General features: G+C 37.5%; 1 protein-coding gene across 1 annotated transcript in view; it reads right to left on the reverse strand.

Annotated features, from left to right (window-relative positions):
• Window positions 1–7229: 7229 nt before the first annotated feature.
• LOC139726074 (uncharacterized) overlaps window positions 7230–17754 on the reverse strand; it is a 54312-nt gene continuing 43787 nt past the window's right edge. The window contains exons 18-19 of the mRNA XM_071637157.1: window positions 7935–8000; window positions 7230–7730 (exon numbers count right to left, since the gene is read on the reverse strand). Coding sequence (XP_071493258.1) covers window positions 7230–7730; window positions 7935–8000 — 567 coding nt within the window. The remainder of the gene's footprint in view (window positions 7731–7934; window positions 8001–17754) is intronic.

A 17754-nucleotide genomic window follows, 5' to 3' on the forward strand; every position in this document is an offset into this window, starting at 1 on the left:
GGTATAAACACAGCTAAACTTAAAGGACAAGTTCATCTTCATAGACTTATGTGGGTTGAGTGAATGCAGCAATATTAGTAGAACACATCAGTGAGAGTTTGAGGAAAATCCGACAATCCATTCAAAAGTTATGAATTTTAAAGTTTCTGCTCAGTCATGGCTGGATGAGAAGACTACTATAGCTTGTGATGTCACATGAGTACAACGGTATAAAGAAAGTATAAAGAAAATTCACCTTATTTTCACTTTTCTTGCATAACAAAAGAACACTCGACTTCTCTCTTTCAGAAGGCGAGGGGAATAATATTATCCTTAACATACATCAGTAACAAGTCCAAGAAATGTGCACTTTATTCAAAAAGTAAAATTTTGTGAAATTCTCTTTTTATTTTCATTATATCGTTGTACGCATGTGACATCACACACTGTAGTAGTCTTCTCATCCAGCAGTAATTGCGCAGATACTTTGAAAATTCATAACTTTGGAACGGATCGTCGGATTTTCCTCAAACTTTCACTGATGCGTTCTACTAATATTGTTGCATTCACTCAATCCACATGTACATGAAGGTGAACTTGTCCTTTAACATTGGCCCGTGTAAGTTTATTGACCCCTGTCTGTGACCTTTGACCTTGTGGTGATCTTCAACTCCCCAAGTGACATCTACCATCAAAGTTTTGTCGCAAACAGTCCTATCGGGCAAAAGTTACGAGCCATAATCGGAAACGCACCGTAAAAAACTTAACATTGGCCCTGACCCATATTTTTGGACCTTTGACCTTGTGGTGACCTTCAACTCCCCAAGAGACATCTACCACCAAAGTTTGGTCGCAAACAGTCCTATCGAGCAAAAGTTATGAGCCATAATCGTGCCGTAAAAACTTAACATTGGCCCCTAAAAGTTCGTTGACCCAATATTGTGATATTAGACCTTGTGGTGACCTTTAACTCCTCAAGGGACACCTACCACCCAAGTTTGGTCACAAATGGAAATACCAATCAAAAGTTATGAGACATAATCGAAACGCGCCGTAAAAACTTTATTGGCCCCTTAAAGTTCGTTGACCCATGCTTATGACCTTTGACCTTATGGTGACCTTCCTGTTTGGTATACATGTGTATATATTTCCGTGTGTATATATATATATATATAAATATATATATATATATATATATATATATATATATATATAAACATATATTTCCGTATGTCTTTGCGTTTTTCTTTTTTCTGTTACTATTTTTTTTCCTGAACCAAAACTCACTCGTATTTCTTTTGTTAATTCACCAGTCTTGTGTCCTTCTCACTCTCCCTCTTCACCTCCATTTCCCTTCTCTCTCTCTCTCCCCTCTCTCTCTTTCTCTCGTCGTATTTCCCTTTCTTTGTTTTTTTTTCACCATATATCGTGTATATATATTGTATATTTCTGTACATTTTTTTTTCTTTTCATCAATCGCATTTCATTCTTATTTTCTTTGTTATTATAGTTGCTATGTACACTTTTCAGAGTTATTTGCAATTCTGTATTATTGAATCAATAATGTGCTATATATATGTTTTTCATTGGACTCCGATACCCAGAGTAAGGGTTGTTGAGTAAATAAACTTTCAAACTTTTAAACTTTCAAAACTTGTAACTTTGCATAAACACTCTTCACTCCAAGTTTCATTGACATTGAAGCACTCAGTACAAAGTAATTTAAGTTTTTGTAGCGTTACGGACGGACGACGGACTGACGCCTGCGGACGACGGACTGACGGACGACGGACGGACGACGAACATACAGACGCCGCAGGCGATCCCTTAGTCTCCCCTCACCTCCGGTGGGCTCGACAAAAAACCACTCCACTGTAAAACCAGTTTTCCTCTTCCCTTGTCTCTCTCTCTCTCTCTCATTTTTTTTTCCTTGCATGAAACTATCGCGAATTTCGCAAGGAGTCATCGATTAGAAAAGATAAAATGCACGCGAAAGTGTTGGTCTACACACACCATGCAATGAATGCAAGTGGCGTTTCGTGAACGTCTCATGGCGCGAAAAGCACGTCGTCTCCATCGAGTTCGCGAAAGTTTCAAGCCAGGAATATTATTTTCTGGTTTCACAGTCGCAACACTTGGTGAATTGTATACCGGTACCCTCATTAGAAACGGTCAACTCTGTAGTCGATAATAATCGGCTGTGTGTGGGATTTCATAGACATGAGAGAGAGAGAGAGAGAGAGAGAGAGAGAGAGAGAAAACTCTACACAATGTTTAAACCCTACAAATCCTACAGAAATTGTTTTACAAAAATTGAATTCTAGTAGGGCAAATGATAGAATAATAATAATGATAGAATGATAGAATAAGCGCATTAGTTCTTAAACATATTACTTAGTATGTCATTTTGTATGTCATTTCGTCGACAAAATGACTATTTTGTAACGAAATATTCCATGCGACACTTGGCGCCCCATGGTATGTAATTGTCCATGGTTTAAATAACCATGGACAAGATTGTACCAGGTTCGTGAATTCGGGCCCATGTGTTGGTCTCGTGGGCCTTGTTAGCTTAGTGTCGAACTAATGAGCTGTCCTTCGTGAGCTGTATGACTTGTGACCAGTATAACTCATGGGCTGTTTTACTGAAAAAGTTGCAGGTGTTTGTGGAGTCGCACTCTCGTGGTTAGGGATTATCTATCATGTAGACAGCAATATGTTGAACATAGTGACATGTCATCCAATGTTTTCGAGATCAAACTACTTAGGGCGTGCCCAAGGGATATCAATGACTTCGTTAATTCGTCGCCTATGTCTATCTTATCTCATACTTTTATGATACAAATATTTTTCATTCGCATGGTAATAAAGATATGTTTAGTATACCCACACTGCAGAGTTAACAAATCATAATGTGTCAAACTGGTTTAGAAATAACAGATTATCACTTCATATTGCAATGATAAAATAAATTATATTCATTTTAAGCATACAACTTACTTACAATGATTTTGCACACAAAGAATGATCGATTATGCACCATTTGAACGTAAAAGTTCTATCAAATTCTAGTTATTCTCATTGACGAAAACCTTACCTGGAATGATCACGTACGTCAGGATACTTGCATGACTTGTATTTCCAGGAACATCTATAGGCATTCTTTATAAGACTAAAAGTTATCTCCCTAAACATACTCTTTATTATCTGTAATTTCCTTACCCTGTGTAATCTAGTGTGGTCTACAAGTGCGAAGACTAAACTCAATTCTTTTTATTCACTACAAAAGAAGATCATTTTTATATGTATACTGCCTCACAATAATATATTTAGCCCACACACATCCGCTCTTTTATCGGTTAAAACATTGAATCGATTTGATGTAAATGCAGTTCATTATTTCCTTATATGTTTTAAATAATTGAATATACATGTACTCCCAATCTCCTTTCACGAGATTTTCAAACTGAGTTTAGTGACTGTTCATTCTTATCCCACTTGTCCTTCGCAAAATTGTCATGTAGTAAATCCCAAGTTATTACAAAAATCCTTAGACATAATGAACAAAACCTGTAGAACACACTTCCAGATTATGTCAAGTCATGTAAAACGTTGTATTCTTACGGCTGGATATAAAACTACAGTATGTCACTGTCAGATTACAATCTATGAATGTATACAGAATCTGGCTATAGCACATGTATACATTTTGTTTTGTTTGATTTTTTTCTGTGAATTAGATTTAAAACTACAGCAAATATACACAACGTTTCTCTGCCTACAATTTCATTTTATATCCATTTGCCTTCATCACCACCACCATCACTATCATCTTCATTATCACTTTTTTTCCACCATCACTCTGTACTAACTGTAACTGTAATTTACCATATATCTCCTATTTGTTAGTATTCATGCACTACGTAATAAAACCTTATGCATTATAAATAATGTTCAGGCCTTTCCCCCATTCCTCTACATAAAACACGTATAATAATGTTATGTATATCAGGTTTTCTGGGCTGCAATGTGTTCAAGCATCATTTGGCAATACATTTACTTGTGCATAATTTCTCAGGTCATTATTTGTATTTGGTAATACGTGTACAATACAGTATAATGAAATTTTATATTTTGTTAATGGAAGTAATTTACAGATGAAGTAAATATTAAGTTAACAAACAGCTATATTCTAGAAAATTCAACTCATATCCACGTTACTCTTCACGTAGCATAGAATAAAAACATTTTGCACATCATAACTAATAGAAGGAAGTAATTGGAACAAGCCTGATCATCAGAAAATTGAAGCGTATTACAAATTCTGACTAATTGAAAACAATCAAGATATTTATTTACGTCATATGATAATCAAAATTGATGCAATATGAATTGGAATATATTAAATCGTACCATTTTTTTAACGATCAATGGCAATAAATCAGTAACATCAAATTAACAGCTTGTGATTCACGAATGCAGATGTCAAATATGGGCCTATGTGTGTGTGTGTGTGTGTGTGTGTGTGTGTGTGAATGCATTGCAAGAAAAAGATATGTTCAACCTGATTCCTTCTTCTCTGCCCCCTCTCCCTCTCTCCCTCTCTCTCTCTCTCTCTCTCTCTCTCTCTCTCTCTCTCTCTCTCTCTCACAGTACATACAAAAAAAGTATGATACGATGACTACTTTACCAACGGCGCACTAGCAGATTCAGTTCGGTAACAGATGATGAAAAACAATACGATAATTTCAACACAGACAAACATAGTCATGATAAACACAGTCATGTAAATCGGAGAAAATATGTTTTTACTCTTCAACAGTCACGAACATTTACACGTAATACCACTTTGAGCCAATGGGATCTAATATACATACAAAATGCGAAAATGGGATCTCACGCACGGCGGTATCTATACTGTCTAATCATGGACCACACACACATGGACATTCATCGTATCGTTAATTAATTCATGCACCCGTACATCTCAAAAGCGCCACAAAGACATTTTTAGCATGCTTCACTGCTTTGATCCCATGACCGTCACCGCCAGCAAGATGGGAGAAGAACAAGACGGAGATTCGAGAAATCTAAAACTATATGCGCAGAAGAAAATAACTCACAAAAATCAAGTAAAGTGAATGTGCAGTTGTGGTGTATGTTAGGAAATCATACCTCAAACAATTTCGCTTGGGAGAAGCAGGCAGTTCTTCAAAGAAAGCTAACATTTCGGCAGAATGATTGTCATTTGTGATCTCAATACACAGTGTATTTCACTTTTCTACAACTTATTCCGGAGCAAAAAGGGACGGTAATGGTAGAGAACAGGTATATCTTGCCATTAGGCAAGGTCTTATGCGTGTGCCAAAATGTGCGAATCAGCAATTATCCATCTTTTGACAAAAAAATTTGCAATGATCTCAGGTTTGCTGCTCCTCATCATCTGTATTTGAAGAGCTTGCTTCCAAAAGGCGCTAAATCCATTATTTTTCAATGGATTTAGCGCCTTTTGGTTGCAAGCTCTTCATTTATTCAAAGACATTTCCGTCTGAAAAAGGCACATCAGTGAAACAAGACCTAAATGAGGGAAAAGATTATTTTGTTAGTGACGATACATGATCACAAAATCGTTATTGGCCAGACACCTGAATGTACTCATTAAGATGCACATAATCAGGTGTCGGCGACGATCATTTACATCAAATAAAGACTGCAGTTAACAGTCCATGTATATTAGGTCCATGGTCTAATAAAGATGGAATATATTGTTATAATACAGACATGATGGATGTAGTAAAAAGTTGATTGGTAAGCTATAACTTTCGGAAGCCCGAACTATGCTACTAGTATGTACATACGTTGCCACATGCATATTTCGAATAATGAGAAAAAGACTATATACATTATTTACAAATTAATGTTCATTATCAACTTAAGCATCAGTATGAAAACCGTACAAAAAAATACTTTTTACAGGAACTGAGAATAATTTGGCCATTGTTTAAATAGGTGTATCGCTATAAGTTTACTCGAAGAACGCACGACCAATAAAATAAGAAGATAAGGTGATACATGTATAGGATTTCCGTGTATCAATAAGAACAGTCAACCCGTACAAGTACCATTATTGATATCCAGTGGTATTGAGCTGCAGTGGTGGTGACGGAGTTAAACACCAATCCACGAAGTTTATATACACCTGACGGGTTGCGGACGTGATCTGTAGTTTATGAATCCTCGAATAAAAATCAAATCTCTCGATCAGCAAAGTGAGCGAAATGATTGAGCAGAATGAATCACATTCATTCATCCTCTTCGCATTGCAGTTATATTTCTATGGATCTAGATATTGAACGAGAGAATCCTGTGAAGTGCGCATGCACATTTCGTTTGTTTCTATACCCATAAATGGTAGCGGCACTACAAAGTTATTCATATTTTATGGAGTATGTGTGCCAAATTTAGGTTCAATCTGAATTTCTTTTTCTTTTACTTTCCAAACAAAATAAGATAAAATGTGTGGGGTATTAATTTATTTTCTTCAATAATATTGTCTCCCTATAGATCGCAACTCCTGCTCTAAATACATGCATCGGATCAATAATCTCTTGCTTTCAAAACAAATGTGGTCATAATTGTAATTTGATTTTAGTGGGAAGTTACCTTGAACAGCACAAGGAGTGGGGTGGGGGTAAACAAATGAAATTCGCAATAGCCGGTCTTCGTTTGTTTATTAAGGTATTGAAGTCTTTATACAGTCACCATGTAATGCGATAATTCTTACGTCCAACTGGTGTCTGTTATTTACCAAGGGCTATGCTTTCGTGTAGATGTTTGTAAACTTAACAATCTCTCAGCAATCCCCCCCCCCCCATTCTGTATATATTATGTAAATTCACATTTACCCGATGCAATATTTAGATGCAGCAAAACAATGTCATATAGCAGTGACGGATCCAGAGGGGGGCGCACCGGCGCACGCCCCCTTTATTTTTCGTTAAAAACAAAAGAAATAAAAAGAAAAAAATGAAATGAAACCCAGAAGTGGCACCAGAAATATTAGTCACGCCCCCCCCCCCCTTTACAGAATTCCTGGATCCGCCCCTGATATAGTACATGGACGGCATTGCAACTTTTGATTGTATACCTAATGAACAAAAAAGAAATAACGAGAACAAAAGAACCTATAAATGAATTGATGGGAAACGTGAACCAAAAGACGAGGCGACGGTGATACGAGGAGTGAACGATTATTCGACAGACTCCACGTTCTTTGGCAGCTCGGCAGATTGTAGCGATGGGTGCTCACTGAGCTGCTGACTGGTAGCTCCACCGTAGTCTTCACGTGGGGTCTTCCCTTGTCGAGAGGATGCCTTGCTACCGCCTCGCCCGCGACCGCGTCCGCGACCGCGACCACGACCCGGACCAGACCTGGCGGTCGTCGCCTGGCTCGGTGCCGCCTCGCCTCGATCCAGACTGCTGTCCCTCTGACCGCCATCCTCGGTGCCTTCTGCCGCTCGAGATTCTCGCTCACCGCGATCTCTGCTAGCGTCTTCAGAGCGGCTCCGTTGCCGGCCGCCTTCCGATCGGCTGGGGCGACGCGATCGCCTTCCGCGTCCTCGCGCTCGGGTTCCCCTGCCGCCGGATTCTCCTTCATCGGCGTTCCCTTCACCGCTGCGGTTACCGGTACCCGCAGCGCTTGCCGCAGCGCTCGCCGCACCACTGGCTGGGCCACTACCTGGACCGCCAGCCTCCTCATCGCCCCTCTCACTGCTCTTCGCCCCACTCTTCTCGGTCCTGGCAACGCTCTTGGCAACGCTCTTCCCGCCGCTTTTGGCGCCGCTTTTGGCACCGCTCTTGGCGCCGCTCTTAGTACCGCTGGCATCATCTTTCAAGGCGGACGAAGAACCGGCGTCATCGGGGGGTACGCCAGATGGTGCTCCGCTGCCACCTACTGGTACACCCGATTTGTTCTCGATGACACCGATGCGAGCATCCATTTTGTCCAGTCGATCTTTGTTCTGCAAAGCATCATGATAAAGTTATATTCAAAACGTATACATTTGCAAACCTGTGGAAGAGAACACATTGTGCTGTGTATAGCTACAATTTTCATCTCGCAAATACCGTCAGGTGCATAATTTCCTTTAATATAATCGTCGTAGAGGGGTCTCAGTTGTTGACTAACAGTGCAATAGTTGACCCGAGTCAATTTGATAACCAGTCTGCCAGTAAAGGATTCTCATTTAATGTACCCAAGAGATACCTAATTTATACCGCGGGTTCAAAAATTCAGTGTATTCATGTGAAGAATGGTACAAGGCATCCCACCGTAAATATAACAGGGGTGATCCGATCTAAATACATGTATAATATCATCAACACTTTTTACAGTCTTCTACACCATATCGTTTTTCTTTGGAATTTTAATGCAAGTGTGAGTTTCACTCATTGTTCGTGAAACTGCCTTTCATTTTGTTTGCGCTTACACATTTTCACGTGCCTTTTTTGTTCCCTTGCAAACATAATTATAGGTACATTGGGACACAAGTTATGTAATAGGGAAGAAGTTTGGAAACCTTAGTGTTAGAACTAGTGTATAACATGTACGATATCTAATCACAATATCAGAAGCATAAATAGGCCTTCTTGTCTTTTCTCCTGAATTCAAATCCAAAGTTAATGGAGAAAGCTTCTCTTTGTTTTTAACACCAGCTGCCATTCGTCCGTGTTCTATCATATCAAACATTAATTTTGTTATATCACAACGTGAAAGTCAGATATACGAACTATATTCTTATCGGTTCTAATAAAGAATTGAAATAATGCGCTCCACAAACCATATACACGTATATGTATCTACATATATATAATTATATACATATATATGTATGTATGTATATATATACATATATATATATATATATATATATATATATATATATACATATATATGAAGGCAAATTATGTTTCAAATGTCCTTTGCAAATTTCTTCTGATCGAAGGTTTCCACAATCTGGAAAAACTTCTGTGAAAATCTTACGTAACAGGGTATCCATCCACTTCTTTTTTTTATCTCTCTCTCTCTCTGTCTCTCTCTCATATCATCCCACACTGACGAAACATATACACGTACGAAATAACTAAACATAAAGACAGAACAATCTTCCAACGGATAACGATAGTAATGAGAATGCCATAACCCAGGATGTACGAGCATTGCGCGTGATACAACCGTCTCTATAGTAGCAATTACGTGTATGGACAAGTTGATATATATACGTTGCATGCTGGACATTGCTTATATTTCACGCAACGTTTGACTGAATGCAAGTGTACTTAGCAACTTTTGTGGAAAAAACAACAAAATTCAGCGGGATCATACTCGTTACAATGATAAGCGACATCACTTTAACTTGCAAATTTCACCAAAGAGCGATGTACGGAAACAAAACGCCCTTTATGCAAAGTGACTGATAGAGTTACCATTCTATTCTCATTGTACATTGTATTGACAGACGTAGGTTTATATCTGGAGTAGATTACTCATCTCTATGTGAAAGACACAGAGGTCATTCGTAAACGCACGCACATCCATGGTGGATAGCATTCTCTCGACCAATCAAAACAAACCGTGATACTTACGCAATATCCACAGACGCGTTGGAGAGAAGGAAGGGTGCGTGGACTGCAAATAGGAAATGTCACGCGGCACTTCAGTCACATTAGTACACTATAATAGTCCAGGCTAGAAGGCACCTAACCTTGTTTTTTGATATATACAATGTTTTTTGATGGTTTCTTGTCAATTCGAGGGTGCTGGTTCCAAATCCGATTGATGCCACTCGCGTAACCTTGAGCATTTTCGGCAAAATGCAAAAATCCAAAATGGCCGCCAGATATGCTAATTTGGCCGTGATAATCACTATAATGTGCATTCTGTGACCATTTTTTTCACCAAATTTTGTATATTTCTGTTCCTAGAGTTACTTCATGTGCATTTGCAACTGAATTTTCATTTTATAAAGTTTCATTTGGTCTTTAAAGCTCATTTTCAATTCAAAATGGCCGCCATTCCTATGCTCATGTACAATATGAATGGCAAAAAGTATGCATGGGGGATATAGCAAATTTACTGTATTTTCCAGTTCCGTACCTATGCTGTTATAAAGTGTTGCATGTTCAATACATATATCCTGGGTGCCACTTACAATATAAGGGGCCTACATGCATTTTTATTCTTCTAAATGCAAAACTTCAAAATGGTCGCCACTCTTATTCTCCTGTAAAAAATGAATAGCAAAAATATACGTGGAAATAGAAAACTAATTTGCTGTTTTTTTCTAACATGCAGCTACATTGTTTGTTAAAATTTAGTGCTGATCATTATCTGAAGGATGTTCTTGTTCTAAATGGACAATAACCTGCATCGCTTTGTTATGATATAATTTAGGAGTAACGCCATGATATTATCGAGCAAACTTGATTTTCTTCATTTCTATTGTCTATAAAGCTCTCTTTAATTGGATATTTGGCAGCAGGTGACATCAGCCCCAAATTTGCAAGATTCTCAGGCTAAAGATGCATGTCAGTCCTGCAACTGCCTTAATTGCAACCACATCTGATTGTGTTCAGTACTTCCTCAGGGGGTCAGAGGGTGATTTTTTGCCAAAGATACAGGATGAAGACATCGAAAGACTTGCTTCACCACCCTATGAAGCCCTTTGGCTTTGTTGCCAGGCAAGAGACATGTTGTAGGTAACTTGGGTGGTATCAGAGATGGTTACAGCTCGTTATTCCGAAGGTTCGTCATTCCGAAGGTTCGTTATTCCGAAGGCTCTTTATTCCTAAGATTCGTTATTCCGGAGGCTCTTTATTCCTAAGATTCGTTATTCCAAAGGTTCATTGTTCCGAATTTCATTTTCGGATTGGCCAATCTTCGGAATAACCAACCTTCGGAATAACGCCACAAATTTTGGGATTAACGAACCCTTTTTCATTTTCGGATTAACAAACCTGTAGGTATAGGGAATTTGCGTGTTTCGGATTAATGACCCTTCGGAATAACGAACAGCACCCATCAGAGATAACATCAGAGTCTCAGACCACCATCTGCACCACCCTGTTTTGGGGCCAAGGCTTTGAAGCGAAGGAGGGAAATCTATTGGTTGGCTTGTGGGATTTCAAACGCATTGATGGCAGGTTGTTCGGGGGGGGGGGGGGGGGGGTTTAAGAAGCGTTTTGTCAGATTTGTTTTGTGACAAGCTGTTATAAGCTACTAAAATCCTTGTATCTAATTGGCTTAGAGCAAATTTGTCAGACAAACTTGTCAGACAAAACGCTTCCCCTTGTAAAGCAATTGCAGGATATCAGGGGTCGCGGAACCGAGGGTTGGGCAGCAACAGAGGTGGGGGCAAACATGTGTAAAACAAGCCCCTTGACTGAAATGGACACATTACACGTATATTCATCATGAATCTTCTGCGTTATATTAACGTTGGTAAATATTCCATGATTCCACCACTCATCATTGAAGGAAAGGCATGAGCAAAGTACTCATCTCCAGACAGAAAATGAGTCACTTTTACAGAGGCAGCATCATATGCGTCAATTCCATTACAAAGTGATTGTATTCCTAGACAAAATACAAAATTATTCTTGGATATTTCAAAATAGGACTACTGTGGTGTGATATACTTTCTATTTCCTGACTTTCTGTTTATTATGATAAAATAAAAAAATATATAGTGGTACTACTAGCAATACTTTACCAAACTCTTTGTAATCCTCCAAACACACTTGTCCATGCTGTTACATTTTAACCAGCCTTAAGCAAGTAGGGAAAGTCATGTAATCACAGAGCCAGTGGTAAATCTTATCTACGATATACAGATAAGACAGGAGGTCATTTGTCATTTGTTTTTTCAAGCAAATCATATTCTGGGTGAACATGGCAAAATGTGGGACGGTTTTTTTTTTTTATTTCAGAGATTTGACGAAAGGAAGTGAGGCGGTCCCTTTGTTCCACTTTCCCCTGCCTCCTGTCCTTTCTCGGATGAAGGGGTTGAAAAGTTTGTGTAATATCGCTTTTAGATAATGTAGAACAGAACAGTTATTTCATTTGTGTCATCATCTAAGATTTAGCCTTTTAATTCAATAAACACAGTGAATATTATGATGTTGAACATCTCAAGGCAAATAAGTATCAAATGTTCATATCTAATAATTTCTGATAAAACATCTTGATGTTGGCGTCAATTCAAGTTTTGGTGGGTTTTTCCCCAATTCCTAGGGGAAAATCACACATTGAGATGCAATATAGCAAGTTTTAATGTTTGCATCACAACTAAAACAGCTTTTTATTATGTTAGTACCAACTTTCTGATTTATAATCAGTACCCAAATTGATAACCAGTGTAGCTGCGTGACAGAAAACAATAAAGAAAATTTGTTTATTATACCATGTCCATTTTGCCATTTGTATTGTACAGAGGAATATGAGTGGCATCCATTTTGAAGTTTTGTTTTAAGAAGAATATATAAGCCTACAAACAATATATTTCTGTTTGTTTGTTTGCTTGCTTGTTTTGCTAGTATCACTCATCAGATTTGCATTGCTCATGCAACACTTCATAACAGCATAGGTACGGAACTGGAAATACAGTAAATTTGTTACATATTTCCATGCATACTTTTTGTCATTCACATTGTACATGAGCGTTGGAATGGCGGCCATTTTGAATTGAAAATGAGCTTTGAATACCAAATGAACCCATATGACATGGAAATTCTCTTGCAAATGCACATGGAGTAGCTCTAGGAACAGAAATGTACAAAGTTTGGTGGAAAAATTGGTCACAGAATGCACATTGTTGTGATTATCACGGCCAAATTAGCATATCTGGCGGCCATTTTGGATTTTTGCATTTTGCCGAAAATGCTCAAGGTTACGCGAGTGGCATCAATCGGATTTGGAATCAGCACCCTCGAATTGACAAGAAACCATCAAAAAACATTGTATATATCAAAAAACAAGGTTAGGTGCCCTTTCTATGGAGCCTAGCCTGGACTATAAGCGATTGCTGTGACTGGTATTTCAATTGTTTTGTAACTATACGGTGCACATTATTACTAATCTCTACCGGTAAAGAGCAATTACTATACGTGTATATCAATATCTTGTAGATCGGCAAGATTTTATCACCCTGTACGAACACAAGGTTGACGAGTTGTTATCATCAACATCATACAAGGGGAAAACTTCTTTGGAACTGAAAGGGATGGTATAGTTTTTGTTGAGATGGGGATTCACATTCAAAGCTTTTGCAAGATAATTAGAAACGGCTTGTATTGAAACATGTATTAAAAACATGCAATTTAAAGAGGAATTACAGGTTTATTTGATCAAAACTGGTTTTAAATGGCTGAGATATCCAAAAACAAAGTGGTCCTCATAAGTGTGACCTACCTTTTATTAGGACAACTTTGTTTCACTTACTTTGTTCTACTTGGAATGCATCATCAAAAGTATTTTTGATGAATTACTACTGTACTGTCTTAAATTGAAGGGGCGTTAGTAAGTACAATCTTAACCACATGGTGTATGAGTTGTGTGATTGAGTGTTAGTAACAACAACGGTAACAAACCAACGGCACTGCACACGTGAAAGCAAAGAACACGCTAATGCACTGTGATACACCTTTTCTATTGGAATCATATTTTATTACATAAAATAGGCTAAAATACCTGATGATACGCATACATGGCATTGTGCGTGTAACTACATGTTGTATAATATGTATCAATATAATTTGTTCTGAAGGTGATAAAGCTCAAGATTTTTGCATATAAAGTCTTTGCAACAAGCCTTTCAATTTGAAATATTTTCATAACACATTGCAACTGCTGCACAATCTAGCATAGCAATCTCACTTTAAAGCGCAACATTGTATGAACATTGTTATCAGTTTAGAAGTGTTGTTGGCATACACTGTATCTTGACATGTGGTGTATAAGTACAGCGACCTCGGTTTTCACAGCATGAAAGAAGGTAAATTACCATGATCCTAACATCATCTTTTGACTTTGGTCGCAATACCATTACATAGAACTATTACTTCAGTCTTGGGAGCTATTCCACCACCCGGGGTCTGTTCCACTAAGCTCTACACTCGATCCTAAGTTCAATTCAACTGATCTTTTGGACAATGTTGGAATTAATCGGCCCTAAGAATTTAGGAACAGCTTCACTAAGCCACTTGGAAACAATATACACTGTACATGTATTGCCCCTACCTTGCCACCATCTACAGTACATCTTGTAGCCTTCCCAACTTGATATATATGATCTTAATCTGTCCCAACTTTGGGGGCATTGTTAGGCTTGATATACAGTAGGTCTCATGCTAGTGAAACAGGGCCCTGGTTACCAGGAAAAAAAAAACAAGAAGAAAACTACACAAAATTATCTGCAATAAAGAGTTGTATGAATTAAGTTGCCATGTTGTGTGTAAATACGCATGCATATGTCTAAGAGGGATCAATTAGTCCACGGAAGTTAGAAACTGTTTCATGAAGTCATTTGGGAACAATCTCTTGCACCCTACCCACCTTTCCAAGTTCTAGAATACAAGCACATCTTGAATGTCTATGTACCTTTCCCAATTAGATCTGATCTGAATCTGTCCCAACTTTGGGTTTATTGTTAGACTCAAAATAGTTCCCATGTTAATAAAGCAGGGGACCTGGTTCATGACATCTGTATTCAATATCTGACAATATGGATACAGCTACCCTATCATTAAAACATGCCTTTTTCCTTCCACACACTGTGTGTAAGTTTATTTTTATGCCACCAGCAATATATATGTAACTACTTCCACTTTACAATGTCGGAAATACATGTACTGCACAGCGAAGACATGACAGAAATGCAGCCTCTTTATGTGTGAATGGTTTGAAAGTTTGCATGGTAAATCACAATGTAAATGAGGAAGAGAGATTTGTGGTAATACCAGTCTCTTTCATGTTGATAGTACACTTTTTTCTTTTTTTCATTACTGACTTGAAAATCGTCATTGTGTGTGAAGGAAAGGAGGAGCAATTTTGTAGACCCATTTCTTCTGGTACATGCAACATGAAGAAATTATCAAAGGTGCAGTTGCAATCATGACCTGAACTCTGCCACAAGCATTGCCATGTACGTATTGCAACATTGTATATTTTCATTGAAGTTTAAAGACTTTATAAACACAACTTAGGCACCTGTCCCTTCCTTCACATACAAAGCTCTTAACAACCAAATACTTCTGAATATATATATATATACAGTACAACTATCAAAATATGATTAATCGCTTTAATACTGTGTACGTATGTGCATATATATATATATATATATATATATACATCAACGCGCACACAGCTTTGACAGTTACTGGTACTCTTATTTACATATCTATTGACTATTCAATAATGCACTTAAATAGGCTCTTACCTGTATATACAACAAAAAATATGTTTCCACTGTAAAAAGAAGACTAATAATCTTTTTTTTTTTTTTTAAAGTAACTGGGAAACTGCGGTGTTAAAGAATATGGGAAGATATCTCGTCAAATATATTTCAGACACACTAAAACATCAAGGTGATTGAGTATTGAAGTATAGATAAGGCTGACAGAAAAAAAAACAGCAACTAAAGAATGGACGACAAAAGCGAACTGGTTTAAGCACTTTACAACCCTTAATAATTACCCAGATGTGGCATGTATGCATAACATACCATGAGTAATATACATGTAATTCCTCAAATATGGTTTGTGGGAAGCCTTGAGTTTTGAAGCAAAACAAAAGAAATAAATATATAAATAAATAAACATTACAGTTAGATCTGTGAAAAAAAAATTGTTATCTCTCATCAAACATTGTAATACAAAAGCAAAATGGAAGTTAAAGACCTATCTGTAATGAAGGGGGGGGGGGGAGGGGCGGCACCCAAAATCACAATCAAAATCATTTGAAAGAACTTTTCTTCTAAGTTGCCCAAATGTGGGACATCATGTCCATTGTGTTTCTAAAGGAAGATATTACACAGGATGACTTTTGGAGAAATGTGTGCATTCAAGCCAAGCCACTTTTGTGTGTCGAAAATTTCAGAACAGATTCATGCATGCTCCTTTCCCACTATCCTATGGAAGCATGATGTTCTAATTTTCAAACTGAAATAAAATTGCACATTTTCTTCAAACTCCAAGCAACATCACCTAGTATTCTTACACCAGCCACATAAAAGCTTTTATGGAACATGTCAAACATGTTCAAATCGGCTATTACAGGAAAAATATTTACTGTTGTGAACATTTAGTCACTGTAGGCAGGTTTTGGTCATTTTGAGTTGCATGGCAAAAATCTTACCAAAGCATCTACACACACAGCGATCCAATGTACCATACCATCATCATAAGCTACAGCGGGTGCGGATGGGAATTATGTAAATAGCATATATACAGTATATGTCTATATACAACATCTTTCTTTCTTTTTTTTCAATCAAGATTTGGATTTGTCTCGCTGAATTGATGAACTGTCACTTTCATACATACAGCCTATTGAATTAATCTATTAAGTAATGAACTGCTGGTCATTGCAAAAAGTTGAATACTGACTATTGCGCACCAAGGCACAGAGCACTGGCCATGTGCAATATCACGGCACTAAATAAATTGCTATCAACACTGAATTTTTCTCGAGAATACACTTGTAATTTCTAGGGAATCCTAGGGGAGTTTACATATCACATAATTTACCATCACAATAATTTCTTCAAATCAAGTAAAACTCCTTAATTCATAAATGGCACAGCTTCATCAGTTTTCCCAACAGACCAAGGAAACTGGACTTCAGACTGGTGGCAAGCTCATCTGATAATTCTCACTTGTGCCAAATACAGAACAAAACAAAAACAAACCTTACAGCTTGCTAAACCTGTGGAGCCCTAGCTACATTTATTTATTTTATTTTATTTATTTATTTATTTATTTATTTATTTATTTATGTATTTATTTATCTATTTATTTATTTATCTATTAATCTATTTATTTATTTATCTATCTATCTATTTATCTATTTGTACGTTTCAGTAGGGTACCTCTGTCAGTGGCTACAAACACTGTTATTCTCGGTGTTTGGTGGAACTTGATGGAGTTGAACCCCTGGTATAGTTTGATCTAAGAGTTGGAGAATTTGTAGTGAGATGCCATCTATGAGATGTTAAACAAAAGTGCACTTATACAAGACTGTGCTGCAAAAAAGAGTCAAAGTGGAATTGACGTGAAGTCTTATCTGCAATTAACATTTGGCAAGATTTTGATTCTTATGTTGCCTCTCATGAAATGTAGGCTTACACAATGAGATGTCAGAAAATATGTACATGAGGATATAATGTACAGAATCAACATTTTTGGCACCTCTACACTGCAGATAGGTGAAGGCTACTTTCTTGTTTCAAGGTTTTACATTAAAGACTTTGGATAGCTGCCAATAATCTACAAGGACCTCGTAAGAACTTCAAGAATTTTCATTCACAGGGTTTTCACTCTGTTCACTTCAGGACAGAAATCATTCCAGCACTAGGACAACTCCTACATGTACATTTATCAATTAACTGTTATTCATATGCATCACAAACATTAATAAAAATTTTACTCATTCTAGCATGAGTACCAGAAGAACTGAGTCAACACTTAGATCTGGATTTGAACACACACACACACAAA

The sequence above is a fragment of the Diadema antillarum genome, unplaced genomic scaffold (assembly GCF_040938485.1).
Source record: "Diadema antillarum isolate AM-2024a unplaced genomic scaffold, OU_Dant_1.0 seq00000079_RagTag, whole genome shotgun sequence".
In the NCBI taxonomy this organism is placed as follows: domain Eukaryota; kingdom Metazoa; phylum Echinodermata; class Echinoidea; order Diadematoida; family Diadematidae; genus Diadema; species Diadema antillarum.